We start from the raw sequence: 15,533 nt of genomic DNA on the forward strand, positions 1-15,533 counted from the left end.
TTCTTTAATCAGTTGAACTTGTCCAAATAATATGGGTAAAATTGAGTATCGTGTGTGCTGTTTCCCCCCCCTTTCTCTTTTCATATGTATCCCCAAGGTTGTTGTGATAGTCCTTATTCTCTGGGAAGTTACATTTTCATAGGAGGACAGATGAAATTCTAGTAAACATAAACATAACTCTGAATCATGAATTACGCTGTGAAGAAAGCAAAGCAGGGGCTGAGGGAACATGACAGAGAAGGGGTAGTAGGGTGTCCAGTGGGTCTTGGAGCCTAGAGATAAGTGGATCCCTTGGAGGAAGCAGCATGTGAGTAGAGCCTGAAAGATGGGACAGCTAGTCACCAAGTGCCTGAGGTTAAAGTGACTGAGGAGGGAAACAACATGTGCAGAAGGCCTAAGGGGAAAAAATTCATTTGAGATGTTCAACTAAGTATAAACAATCAAACTATGGCAGCTTTGGCATTGTGAATAAATGATGGAGGTGATAAGATGAAATCAGACAATGACAAGAGCCAAATACAGATTCTAAAGCCAAGGGGAGGAGACATACAAGTATAAGGAGAAGTCAGGGGAATTTTAATCCCAGAAGCGACATGACCAAATTTGCAAAAATCACCTGTGGCTCTGATGCCAATATGAGAGGGGAGCTTGGGGACTAGTTAGCAGAATGAGTTATCATCAAGCTGGCAGATGATGCTAATCAGAATTAAGATTTTAGAGATGGCAGAGGAAAAATGGAAAAACAGTGTAGTTGATGGTAATATCTTTTTTTCATAGAGACAAGAGAAGCCATTTAAAGTTCTTGGACGTGTCTGTGTTGTTTGAGTTAACACAATGTCTTCAAGATTTAGCCATGTTGTGGCATGTATCAAAGTATCCTTCCTTATGAGGCTAGTATTCCATTGTATATCTGCTATATTTTGTTTATCCATTTGCCTACTGATGGACACTGGGGTGTTTCCATTGTTTGGCTCTTGTGCTCCTTTGAGTATTGGTATACGAGTATCTCTTCGGGTCCCTGCTTTCATTTCTTTTGGGTCCATATCTAGGAGTTGAGCTGCTGACCGTTCATAACCACTTTAGCACACCTTGTGTACTGTTAATTCAATTGTGTCCGACTCTTTGTGACCCAGTGGACTGTAGCCCTCTAGGCTCCTCTGTCCATGGGATTTTCCTAGCAAGAATACTGGAGGGCATTGCCACGCCTTTATGCAGAGGATCTTCCTGACCCAGGAACCCAACTCATGCCTCTTATCTCTCCGGCATTGGCTCCTGCATTGGGTTCTTTACCACTAGTGCCACCTGGGAACTGCTGCTGCTATGTCCGACTCTGTGCGACCCCATGGACGGCAGCCCACCAGGCTCCTCTCTCCACCGGATTCCCTAGGCAAGAATACTGGAATGGGTCGCCATTTCCTTCTCCAGGGAATTGCTGAATCATACGTTAACACTGTTTAATATTTTGGGGAACTGCTAAACTGTTTTCCACAATGGCTGCACCAGAGTGGTTAAGTATAAAATTTAAAATTTATTCTTTCAAAGTCCTGAACTCATTCAAGTAAATGATTCATCTACTATAAGGGGGGAAAAAAAGTTCATGGAAAAAGCACCAGAGGCTTACGTATCATTTGAAGTATAATCAATATGAGAACTCTTCTTATAGTAAATATGTCTACACAGAGTAAATATTGTGAGAAGCTAGTAGGAAGAGTTTATGAAAGTGATGTATCCTTGTCTTTCATGTCTGGTTGTTCAAAGCAAGTAACAAAGGGATAAATACCCTTTGTGTAACTGCATTGCTTTAATAAAAATCATTTCAATTGAGTAAGCTAATGGATAAAAAAATTTTACTTTTTCCTTGCATGAGCATAAGGAAAGGATAGGAACTAAATTCGTCAGAATGTTAGTATATTAGTGAAAATTGGTGCTTCACTCGTGATGCTGCCATCTACGTTTGGAATTCGACAGATTAATTTTTCCGGCAACCTAAATGCCATGAAGTGGATCTGAATTTAGAAAGTGGAATTATCTTGTAATTAAACACAATATTTCCATGTTAAAAAAAAAGAAAAAAAAAAAAAGATCTTTAATTTGAAAACGCGAAACCAAAAGCTCGGGCTTCTTGGGGAGAGGGAGGGGGCGCTGGTAGGAAGAGGTTCAAGCAGTTTGTGTTGTTTTATGATGGGGTGGTAGCACCATCTAGTGGAGAGAAAGTATGTTTACTTAAATTTTGAAATCAAAACGAACTCAAAAATTCTCTAACAAATCTGCCACACATTTGCAAAATTCAAGGAAAAACTAGTGCATATGAAAGCCCACGTAAGTGTTATATATTACAGAAAAATGAAGTTTCATGTGAACTTTCTGTTCTGTTCAATGAAATGTAGAACGTCTTCAAAATGGGATCCAGCTCAGTAGATTATTTTTTCCCCTTGTCTCTATGAAAAGATATTCTAGACTAGAATGTTAGACCATTATTATAAAACCAAGTAAGAAACGAAGTTTAACAATGAAAATAATATCAATGAATAAATATGGTGAGAAGTATCTTTGAATTTGCCATTTTTAAAGTAATGTGTTGAGCATCTACTAAAGAAGTCATCCTAATATCAAGGGTTCAGTTCAGTTCAGTCACTCAGTCGTGTCCGACTCTTTGCGACCCCATGAACCGCAGCACGCCAGGCCTCCCTGTCCATCACCAACTCCTGGAGTCTACTCAAACTCATGTCCATCGAGTCGGTGATGCCATCCAGCCATCTCATCTTTTGTCGTCCCCTTCTCCTCCTGCCCCCAATCCCTCCCAGCATCAGGGTCTTTTCCAATGAGTCACCTCTTCGCATGAGGTGGCCAAAGCACTGGAGCTTCAGCTTCAGCATCAGTCCTTCCAATGAATACCCAGGACTGATCTCCTTTAGGATGGACTGGTTGGATCTCCTTGATATTCAAGGGACTGTCAAGAGTCTTCTCCAACACCACAGTTCAAAAGCAACAATTCTTTGGCCCTCAGCTTTCTTTATAGTCCAACTCCCACATCCATACATGACTACTGGAAAAACCATAGCTTGACTAGATGGAACTTTGTTGGCAAAGTAATGTCTCTCCTTTTTAATATGCTGTCTAGGTAGGTCATAGCTTTTCTTCCAAGGAGCGAGCGTCTTTTAATTTCATGGCTGCAGTCACCATCAGCAGTGATTTTGGAGCCTCAAAAAAATAGTCTCTCACTTTCCATTGTTTGCCCATCTATTTGCCATGAAGTGATGGGACCAGATGCCATGATCTTAGTTTTATGAATGTTGAGCTTTAAGCGAGCTTTTTCACTCTCCTCTTTCACTTACATCAAGAGGATTTTTAATTCTTCTTCGCTTTCTGTCATAAGGGTGGTGTCATCTGCATAGCTGAAGTAAATGATATTTATCCCAGCAATCTTGATTCCAGCTTGGGCTTCATCCAGCCCAGCGTTTCTCATGATGTACTCTGCATATAAGTTAAATAAGCAGAGTGACAATATACAGCCTTGATGTACTCCTTTCCCAATTTGAAACCAGTCTGTTGTTCCGTGTACAGTTCTAACACTGGCTTCTTGACCTGCATACAGATTTCTCAGGAGGCAGGTAAGGTGGTCTGGTATTCCAATCTCTAGAATTTTCCACAGTTTGTTGTGATTCATACAGTCAAAGGATTTGGCATAGTCAATAAAGCAGATGTAGATGTTTTTTCTGGAACTCTCTTGCTTTTTCGATGATCCAGCAGATGTTGGCAATTTGATCTTTGGTTCCCCTGCCTTTTCTAAATCCAGTTTCAACATCTGGAAGTTCATGGTTCACGTACTTTTGAATCCTGGCTTGGAGAATTTTGAGCATTAATTTGCTAGCATTTGAGATGAGTGCAATTGTGCGGTAGTTCAAACATTCTTTGGTATTGCCTTTCTTTGGGATTGGGATGAAAACTGACCTTTTCCAGTCCTGTGGCCACTGCTGAGTTTTCTAAATTTGCTGGCATATTGATTGCAGCACTTTTACAGCATCATCTTTTGGTTTTGAAATAGCTCAGCTGGAAAATAGCTGAGTAATAAATAATGATATCTTCAACTTCACTATGAGTTGCTAAGTTCCTCTCTGTCATGGGATTTCCAATTTTCCTTCCCAACAATAGTACCTAATACTACACATTCTTTCCAAGTAGTAGGATTTTTAGACATTAAACAAGTCTGCCAATGCCATGTTATTTTAATTGCAGTTTATTATGGTTTTAATTTTTATTTGCATTTTGAGCAGTTTTTAATAAGTTTACTGATCACCTGGATTTTCTTTTTGGTGAAATCCATTCCAATCTTTTACTCATTATCTTTTTTTTCCCTCACATGTAAGTGATACCATAGTTTTTATCTCTCTCTCTCTGATTTCTTTCACTTAGCAAAAACCCTCAAGAGTCATCCATGTTGTGGCAAATGGCACGACTGACCTCTTTTTATGGCTGAATAATATTCCACTATACATATATAGAGCATTTTCTTTATTCATTCATTCCTCAATGTCCACTTAGGTTGTTTCCTTATCTTGGCTATTCTAAGTAATGCTTCAGTGAAGACGAGAGTGCAAATATCCAAGATACTAATTTAGTAAAGACCATTGACTTTGAACTATATTTAATCTACTCCTATCCAATAAAATTACTGCTATGTTTGAGTTAAAATCTAACATTCAATCCCCAGTACTGTATTTTTTCCTCTCTCTGATCTTGCCATCTTTTGATTTAGTTATTTCTTGTTATTTAATCTTTTCCTGTCAATCAGGATGGAATTTTTATCTAAATTCTGCTCCTGTAATTTTGATAATTAACTTAGAAATTAAAATATGCCTTCTTATCAAAGTTTGGTATTAATTTATCATCCAGGGTTCAACTAGAGAAACATAATAGTAAAAGCTTTTCATCTGTGTATCTATCTATCTGGCTTCCCTGGTGGCTCAGTGGTAAATAATCGCCTGCCAGTGTAGGAGATGCAGATTCAATCCCGGGGTCAGGAAGATCCCCTGCAGTAGGAAATGGCAACCACTGTAGGATTCAGTCCAGGGGCTTCCAAAAGAGTCAGACACGACTTAGCAGATAAGGAATAACAAAAATCTATCTACCTACCTACCTACCTAACTGCCTATCAAGATAGAGATCTATCAGAAGAACGAAATTTTCTAATGCAATTGTGGCTGTTTATTGTTGTTCAGTCACTAAATCGTGTCCTAGTCTTGGGACCCAATGTGACAAACCAGGCACCTCTGTCCATGAGATTTCCCAGACAAGAATACTGGTTCAGTTAAGTTCTGTTCAGTCACTCAGTTGTGTCAAACTCTTTGCCACCCCATGAACTGAAGCACACCTGGCCTCCCTGTCCATCCCCAACTCCCGAAGATGACTCAAACTAATGTCCATTGAGTCAGTGATACCATCCAACTATCTCATCCTCTGTCATCCCCTTCTCCTTCTGCCCTCAATCTTTCCCAGCATCAGGGTCTTTTCAAATGAGTCAGCTCTTCACGTCAGGTAGCCAAAGTATTGGAGTTTCAGCTTCATCATCAGTCCTTCCAATGGATATTCAGGACTGATTTTCTTTAGGATAGACTGATTGGATCTCCTTACAGTCCAGGGGACTCTCAAGAGTCTTCTCCAACACTACAGTTCAAAAGCATCAATTCTTCAGTGCTCAGCTTTCAGCTTTCTTTATAGTCCAACTCTCACATCCATACATGACTATTGAAAAAAATATAGTTTTTACTAGAAAGACCTTTGTTGGCAAAGTAACGACTCTGCGTTTTAATATGCTATCTAGGTTGGTCATAACTTTTCTTCCAAGGAGCAAGCGTCTTTGAATTTCATGGCTACAATCACCATCTGCAGTGATTTTGGAGCCCCCCCAAAATAAAAGCCTGGCACTGTTTCCACTGTTTCCCCATCATTTAATTGCCATGAAGTGATGGGACCAGATGCCATGATCTTTGTTTTCTGAATGTTGAGCTTTAAGCCAACTTTTTCACTCTCCACTTTCACTTTCATCAAGAGTCTCTTTAGTTCTTCTTCACTTTCTGACAGAAGGGTGGTGTTATCTGCATATCTGAGGTTATTGGTATTTCTTCCAGCAATCTTGATTCCAGCTTTTGCTTCCTCTAGCCCAGTGTTTCTCGTGATGTACTCTGCATACAAGTTAAATAAGCAGGGTGACAATATACAGCCTTGATGTACTCCTTTTCCTATTTGGAACCAGTCTGTTGTTCCATGTCCAGTTCTAACTGTTGCTTCCTGATGTGCATACAGATTTCTCAAGAGGCAGGTCAAGTGGTCTGGTATTCCCATCTTCTTCAGAATTTTCCAGTTTGTTGTGATCCACACAATGAAAGGCTTTGGCATAGTCAATAAAGCAGAAATAGATGTTTTTCTGGAACTCTCTTGCCTTTTCAGTGATCCAGCAGATGTTGGCAATTTGATCTCTGGTTCCCCTGCCTTTTCTAAATCCAGCTTGAACATCTGGAAGTTCACGGTTCACATACTGTTGAATCCTAGCTTGGTGAATTTTGAGCATTATTCTACTAGCATGTGAGATGAGTGCAGTTGTGCAGTAGTTTGAACACTCTTTGGCATTGCCTTTCTTTGGGATTGGAATGAAAACGGAACTTTTCTGGTTCCCACTGAACAGTTCCGGTAGCCACTGCTGAGTTTTCGAAATTTGCTGGCATATTGACTGCAGCACTCTCACAGCATCATCTTTTAGGATTTGAAATAGCTCAACTGGAATTCCATCAACTCCACTAGCTTTCTTCATAGTGATGCTTCCTAGGGCCCACTTGACTTCACATTGCAAGATGTTTGGATCTAGGTGAGTGATCACACAATCGTGGTTATCTGGTTGTGAAGATCTTTTTTTGTATAGTTCTTCTGTGTATTCTTGCCACCTCTTCTTAATATGTTTGATTTTGTTAGGTCCATACCATTTCTGTCCTTTACTGTGCACATCTTTGCATGAAATGTTCCCTTGGGGTCTCTGATTTTCTTGAAGAGAGCTCTAGTCTTTTCCATTCTATTATTTTCCTCTATTTCTTTGCATTGATTGCCGAGGAAGGCTTTCTTATCTCTCCTTGCTATTCTTTAGAACTCTGAATTCAAATGGATCTCTCTCTCTCTTTTTCTCCATTACTTTTCACATCTCTTCTTTTCAAAGCTATTTGTTATGCCTCCTTAGACAGCCATTATGCTTTTTTTTGCATTTCTTTTTCTTGGGGGTGATCTTGATCCCTGCCTCCTGTACAAAGTCATGAACCTCTGTCCATAGTTCTTCAGGCACTCTGTCTATCAGATCTAATCCCTTAAATCTATTTCTCACTTCCACTGTGTAATCGTAAGGGGTTTGATTTAGGTCACACCTGAATGGTCTCATGGTTTTCCCAACTTCTTCAATTTAAATCTGAATTTGGCAATAACGAGTTCATGATCTGAGCCACAGTCAATGCCAGTCTTGTTTTTGCTGACTGTATAGAGCTTCTCCATCTTGGGCTGCAAAGAATATAATCAATCTGATTTCAATATTGACCATCTGGTGATGTCCCTATGTAGAGTCTTCTGTTGTGTTGTTGAAAGAGGGTGTTTGCTATGACCAGTGCATTCTCTTGCAAAACTCTATTAGCCTTTTCCCTGCTTCATTCTGTACTCCAAGGCCAAATTTGCCCGTTACTCTAGGTGTTTCTTGACTTCCTACTTTTGCATCCCAGTCCCCTATCATGAAAAGGCCATCTTTTTTGGATGTTAGTTCTAGAAGGTCTTGTAGGTCTTCATAGAACTGCTATTTCCTTCTCTATGGGATCTTCCCAGATCAGGGATCAAACCCACATTTCCTGCATTAGCAGGCAGAATCACCAGGGAAGCCTGCACTGTGTGTAAGCAGGTCTAAACTTCATAGGGCTGACTGTCAGAAAGGGCGGAGCACAGGTAAGGAAGCTGAGTCCACAGTACAGTTTCTTCTCTCTTTTGGATCAGGTTCAGCCCTGCCTTAAAAACCATTCGAGTGATTTAATCGGGCCTACACCAGTTATCCAGGATAATCAGCTTGTTTACAATTAAGTGTTTAGGATTATATCTTGTCATGTAGCTTCTCAGCAGAGCCTAGATTAGTGTTGGTTTTAATAACTGAGGATGGATGCCCAGTCAGGCTGATGCCTCATCAAAGCTATCACAGCTGATTCATATCTCTTCATTCCTCTGGACGTTGTTACCCTTCAAGTTATATCCTTCATTTTCTGTTTTCCTCTCTCAATTAACGCATGGCTGTCCTGTATTTTATGTATATGTATATGTGTATGAGTATATATGTATTTTAAATTAGATAAGACTACAGTTTTATTGTTTCACAGTTGGTGTTCTCTTAGACTTATTTGTTTAGGTACTGTTATTGTTTTTCTTTCATTACAAACCTTATATCTGAGATAGTTTTCCTTTTTCTAAAGTACATGTTTTATTTTCCCTTAATGTGAATCTATAAAACAAATTCTCTCACATTCTATTAATTGAAATCTTGAAACTTAAAAAAATTGTTCCTTTATGTAGAATTCTAAGTAGACAATTATTGCTTTATGCAGATAGAAGTGATAAGCTAACATCTTCTGGTTTCCATTACTGCTGCTGAAAAGTCAGCTTTAAGTACTGACCATTCTGATCCTTGATCACAGTAGTATATATTAGAAACAAAAAGTCTATAATACCTTCCCTCTTACTCTTATGCTAACATTTACCCATATGATTAAATATTCCCCAAAACACAATTTTCAAAAGCCATAAAATATTTCCTCAGGTGAATGTACCACAATATGACAATATTCACATTAACGTATCTTATTTTTTACACTATAAAAATGTTGGAATAAACATCTTGTACATAAGAATCTTAGAAAAACTTTCATTATTGCTTTAGGATCTTTTTTCAGTTTGAAATTCTTTAATTTACATTAGCATTTTTAAGATTCTTTACAAGTGTCATCAAATCACTGTAGTCATTTATACCTCTAATTTTATTTAAAATAATATTTATAAGATTTCTTCTTCTACAAAAAAAGTGTCATTCCCTTTACATTTTTGCCATTGAAATTTGTCCAAAAACATCACTTACACTTAATTGTCATGTCTTTGATTTTAGTAATGGTTATGTTATCAGCCATTCTTAAGAAAATGTTTTATCATCCTCCTGTATTTTTCCTTTGGTTGTGTTAGTGCTTTTGTTATTGCAAGAAGTGCTTTTGTGTGGAAAATAATTTTGCAGATAATTTTCTTTTGAATTATGTATAGATTAAATCTTCATAAATAGAATTTTAATTAAAAACATTCTAATATGTGTATACTTTTTATAATTCACTTTATTCCTTGAATTCATGAGTTTCCTAATGACAGTTTTCTGAGAAAAGTAGGGATTTGATTTTATTCATTTTTATTTTCAATGGCTTCTAATTGCTAGAGTGCCAGAGTGGGTTTCAATTTGAGATTGTCAATCACATTTACACATACGCTTGACCACTCCAGACCCAAGGTTACTGAGGTTCAAGAGATTGTATAGAATAGGTGGTAGAGCAGACTGTACAAGAGCTTGATGAAGATTTCAGACACCTGGATACGTCATATCTTTGAATACATATTCAATAACTTCCTTACTAGAGTGACAACACTTTGCGAGCACTTTGTCTCCATATCCACTGTTGTTTCTTCAAACCTTAGAATAGTGCCTAATATTTCCTGAATTTAAGAAAGAATGTGCTGTGTTGTGCTTAATCGCTCAGTCGTGTCCGACTCTGTGACCCCATGGACTGTAGCCCATCAGGCTCCTCTGTCCATGGTGACTCTCCAGGTAAGAATATGGAGTGGGTTGCCATGCCCACCTCCAGGGAATCTTCCCAACCAGGAAATGAACCCAGGTCTCCTACATTGCATCAAATTCTTTACCGTCTGAATCACCAGTGAAGCCCAAGAATACTTGAGTGGGTAGCCTATTCTTTCTCCACGGGGATCTTCCCAACCCAGGAATCGAACCAGGTTCTCCTGAATTGCAGGTGGATTCTTTACCAGTTAAGTTACCTGGGAAGCCCTTAGAAAGAGCAGAATTATAGAATCTTGAAAGCTATTCTTACAAATCTATGTAGATTTAATTTTTGTAAGGTGAAAAATATATATTAAGAGTTACATTGGATGGACCTGTGTAAGTTTTTTTTTTTTTTTTAAAGCAAAACTAACCTAAAAATACTGCATTTTTCATTGTATTTAGACATCTTTTTTTTTTTTTTTTTGTAGACTGTAGAGAACCCCCTCCCAGAAAAGAAACAGAAATCCTGTCAGGTTCTTGGAATGAACAAACATATCGAGAGGGCACTCAGGCTACATATAAATGCCGCCCTGGATACAGAACTCTTGGGAGTATTGTAATGGCGTGCAGGGGTGGAAAATGGGTGTCTCTTCATCCATCAAGGATATGTCGGAGTAAGTAATTCCTACTTTCGTGAAACCTGTGAAAAGTTGTGAAAACAACGAATGCTATTGTGGCAATACTGGCTGAATTCTATCGCTAGTGTCATTTAAATACAAAGCGATATATCCTCATCATTCTTAAAAAGGGGTTGTCATCTTCCAAAATTGAAAAAAAAAGTACAGATAACTTTGGCATTTTTCACTTTTCTATATTTTCAATTCTGTCCTCTAAAACAATATTAAATATCCCTGTTCTCGAACTCCTATGTAAATTGTTACTCCCTGTGCTACATGCTAACATCATATTCTTTTTCTTTTTCATTTTAGAAAAGCCGTGTGCACACCCTGGAGACACTCCATTTGGTTCTTTCCATCTTGCAGAAGGCACTCAGTTTGAATATGGTGCAAAGGTTGTTTATACGTGTGATGAGGGGTACGTCATCAACAGAAAGAGCAGTTTATAATTCAGATTTTTCATACTGGAAAGAGTAAATAGAAACTGATCTTATTTATGTGTTTAAGGTTACTATATTTTTCTGTGAGCATTTTTATACGTACAGGTAATCTGAAAAAATAAACTATAATGAAAATGACTATATTTGGATAATATGATTATCTCCTCAACATTGAAGAATTAAAGTGAATTATAATTACTCTGGTAGAGTATAGTTACCGGAGAGTGGGAAAATTGTACACATTTAAATAAAAATTCTCCGCAATGAGTCCTCACCACATCCTATTACGTGCAGAGTAAGAATTCTCAGGGGCAGTGGGAATGGTAACAAAATTAGAGAACGTGGATCTACTTTGATAAAATTTTATACAATTTATGAGAAATCAGACTAACTGAACACTGAAATAATAACTATCATTCTTTAAGTTTCCACAATCTGTAAATTACGCTTATCACTCAGACCAAAAATGCTCCTATGCTCAGAAGAGGTGACTTCGCTCCTTCTAAGCACCTGCTGGATTCCCACAGCTCAGCTAGTCTTAACCCTGTGTTGTTACCTCCTCAGTGTCCTTCCTTTCTTGTGACTCCCGGCACCTTGTTTTGAAGAGAGTTTTATACATAGAAAAACTGGTCATTGTACTTTTATACTACATAAATATACACAGGGTGAAGAAATTACACGTGGAATGATTATTCACTCCCCATTTATTTCTTGATTTGAGGCAATAGAATATTTTAGAGCTTAGGCTTTGAAGTAAGCTCGCATTCCAAAACTCTACCACTTAATTACTACATGTATTTTAAAAAAAATAGCTCTTTACTCCAATTTTCTCACTTATAAAAGCAGAAACATATCAAGCGCACCATGGGCTTGGTGGGAGAAATAAGCGCGGCAGACTGTAAGCAAGCAGGGCTGCTTTTCAGGGTCTCCTCAGCTGGGAACGGGGCGGGGTTCCCGCGGGCGGGGCAGCGCGGGCCTCAGGCTCCAGAGCGCGGTGAGCGGTGCGGCGACAGCACAGGGCCCCAAGCTGAGGCGCCCGGGCGGCCATTTTGAACTGGGAACGCCCGTCTGAAGGGCTGGCTCTGAGGCTTCGGTATGCGGGACCCTGTGAGCCTGCTAAAGGAAACTTAGCGCGGAGGGGGAAATGAGGTTAGATTTATCCCCCAGGTTCTATTTTTATTCCTAGCTGGTAGCACTAGGAGGATTTGTGTAGAATTTTGCAGAACTCCGGAGAGAGATTTAGGCAAATGACTGGGTCCCTGGTGGAAAATAGTCTGCAGGAAATGTTCCTCTTTTATAAGGCGGAGCCAATAAAGGAGCCAGAGAAGAACCTTTGACAACCAGTCATCTTGTTCCTTTGTGTGAAGGGGCACAGAGTAAAAGTTCGAGTCCTATTTACTCTACTGAAACGATTTCTTCCCTTAGAGAATTGGGGACAAATCAACCCAATCCAAGAAGGCAAAGTGTTTTTTGAAGGAGTTTCTTTTACTTGTATAACTAGCAGGACTGCTCTCATTCATGGTCAAAGGAAAAGTTTGTCCAGGTACAATTCTTTAGACGTTTATAAGAGGCCTTTTTTTTTTTTCTTCAAAATTCTCTCACTTGTGGTTATTAAAATGCCTTTCCTTATTTTTTTGAGTAAAAAAATTTTTTTTGCTTCCAATTGTCAAATGTAATAAATTTGAGAAGGATTTTTTTTTTTAAAGCTTTGTATTTTGTATGGAGAAGGAAATGGCAACCCACTACAGTATTCTTGCCTGGAAAATCCCGTGGACAGGGCAGCCTGGTGGGCTGCCGTCCGTGGGGTTGCAAACAGTCGGACATGACTGAAGCAACTTAACCATGCATGCATGCATGCATACATTGGAGAAGGAGATGGCAAGCCACTCCAGTACTCTTGCCTGGAGAATCCCAGGGACAGAGGAGCCTGGTGGGCTGCCGTCTATGGGGTACACAGATTCAGACACGACTGATGTGACTTAGCAGCAGCAGCAGTATTTTGTATTGGAATATAGCCATTAACAATGTTCTGATAGTTTGAAGTGCACAGCAAAGGAACTCAGCCGTACACATACATGTATCCATTCTCCCCAGACTCCCCTCCCATTCAGGCTGCCACATGACACTGAGCATAGTTCCCTGTGCAAGTACAGCATCTTTGGTTTGAAACTCAGGCTTGATGAGTTAGTATAATTTGTCACTGAATAACTTCTGTAAGCAGGCTTGACTTGGTAACCACACTCTGGAAAGCATCGGCCAGGATGGAGCTGGGAGATGGAGATAAGTGCTGGCAATAAACCACACTGAAACATTCTTGCTAGCACTGTCCTTGATCATGTTAAAAAAAAGCCCAAAGTGTGCAGAAAATATCACAATCATGGAGTGTAGGGCTATGGATAGAAATATGGAAAAAGAGTGGACTGGGGTAATATACAGTGAACTGTTGTTTACTGCTTTTATCATGATCTTATGTTTTTATCTTTCGTTTTGGTGATAGTTCGTGGAGCTTATTACATTGTTAAGTGTACCTCATTAACTGACTCAACCGGAAAAATAAAAGTGCATGAAACAATCAGGAGTTTGCAATAAGGACCAAGGATCTTGATCATTCAAGTCCATGCACCTGAGGGCTTAAGGGCCTTTCCTGAGGAGGGAGGGAAGCGTGTGCTCTTATCAATAGTTTTCCTCAAAATAGAGTTTCTGGATATTTGAAATGGTATCAAACTTAAAATTTCACATAAACACACATCAGCTCACAATTCTGTTATTTTTGATTTTTAGGTATCGGATGCTGGGTGAGATGAATTTCCGTGAATGTGACACAAATGGATGGACCAATGATATTCCCATATGTGAAGGTAGATGTAAAACTGATTTACAAGTATATTAAAGCATATTATTTAAAATATGATTTTTTTGGAAATGTCTTACATTAAATATTCTTAAAGTTTATAATTAAATATTTCTTACTCAAATTATTTTTGTGGATTCTACTTTAGTACAGAGTTGGATCTAGTCTTTTATTGCTATGTTGTTAAGTGTTTCAGTAACTAAGCGTAAATATAGGTTCATCTAATCTAATAGTCTAAGTATTAAGACTAGAAAAAAAATCTAAGTTTTGTTTTTCCTTTTGGATTCTAACCACTGGAAATAACACACATATCACATTAAAATGAAGATGAGAGTTTCAGCTTTATTAATGAAGGAGCACTCAGCCAAATAGCCACCCCAATGCAAGGATCTCTGATAACAGCTTAACTGGAGAATATGGTTTAGACATCTCCTTCCTCCTGCCTGACAAGGGGAGTTTTCCTATAGTTTTAGTTTACTGAAAAGAGCCAGAAACTAAGGAAGAGCTCTGCCCTTTCTTACTGATCCATAAAGCAAACAGAAAGAATGAAAAAACTGCACATCCTGTTTCCAGATTTTAAACCAGTACTTCCAATCTGTAGTCATCATGAAAATAACAGTCCCTTTGCTGTCCACCTGCAACTATCACAACATTGTTAATTGACTATACTCCAATATAAAATAAAAAGAATAATCTGTAGTTATCATGAAAATAACTTTTCGTAGTTGAATGGTGATGACTAAGTAGAGAGGGAAAAGGAGAGGGAAATGCAAGGCAAAGACAGAGAGAGAGGGAGGAAAGAGAGAGAAAAAGACAGGCAGAGGAAGACAGTAAGAAGAAAAGTGATCACTCAAAACTCCTGTTTTCTGAAAAAGAGACTGGGAGGTCTTTCATCTACAGAAATGAGAGGAAGGGGATAAATGTTGTAGGGAACATCCATACTGGAATGATCTGGAATGCTTGTAAAAACTGAAATTTTTGGATCATAAAGATTGACTGAATCAGTGTTCCTTGGGTGATAGCACAGAGAGCTAGCCACAGAATTTCCATTTAACAAGCATCCTGGGAGTTTCTATTGTAAAATAAAGGTTGACTATCTTAAAACTAAGGGATATTGGAAAATAATAAGGGAAATCAAAAAAGTGCTCTAGTTATTTTGATATAGAAGAAGAAAAATTAAAGATTATTTATTTATTGAAGGACATATAATCAGAAGGTTTGCTTTTACACATTTTAAGAATACAGCTTTATATTATTGTGAGACAAATGGAAAATTTGTATTCAAGTATCCCCAACTTTATATTTCTCAATTATGTAAGAAACACTTTTTTTGCTACTACAAAATATATCAGTTCAGTTCAGTTCAGTCGCTCAGTCAAGTCCGACTCTTTGCGACCCCATGGACTGCAGCACGCCAGGCCTCCCTGTCCATTACCAACTCCCACAGTTTACTCAAACTCATCTCCATTGATTCGATGATGCATCCAACCATCTCATCCTCTGTCATCCCCTTCTTCTCCTCAATCTTTCTCATCATCAGGGTCTTTTCAAATGAGTCAGCTTTTTGCATCAGGTGGCCAAAATATTGGAGTTTCATCTTCAACATCAGTCCTTCCAATGAACACCCAGGACTGATCTCCTTAAGGATGGACTGGTTGGATCTCCTTGCAGTCCAAGGGCCTCTCAAGAGTCTTCTCCAACACCACAGTTCAAAAGCATCAATTCTTCGGTGCTCAGCTTTC

At 38.7% G+C, this 15,533-nt stretch overlaps 1 protein-coding gene across 4 annotated transcripts in view; it reads left to right on the forward strand.

The window, feature by feature from the left end:
* The window catches only part of CFH (complement factor H), a 192,180-nt gene that overhangs the window by 6,332 nt on the left and 170,315 nt on the right, over positions 1-15,533 (forward strand). For all 4 annotated transcript variants that reach the window (XM_043485474.1, XM_043485475.1, XM_043485478.1 and 1 more), the window contains exons 2-4: positions 10,312-10,497; positions 10,813-10,918; positions 13,722-13,798. In XM_043485474.1, coding sequence (XP_043341409.1) covers positions 10,312-10,497; positions 10,813-10,918; positions 13,722-13,798 — 369 coding nt within the window. The remainder of the gene's footprint in view (positions 1-10,311; positions 10,498-10,812; positions 10,919-13,721; positions 13,799-15,533) is intronic.

This window comes from Cervus canadensis, chromosome 13 (assembly GCF_019320065.1).
Source record: "Cervus canadensis isolate Bull #8, Minnesota chromosome 13, ASM1932006v1, whole genome shotgun sequence".
Classification (NCBI taxonomy): Eukaryota; Metazoa; Chordata; class Mammalia; order Artiodactyla; family Cervidae; genus Cervus; species Cervus canadensis.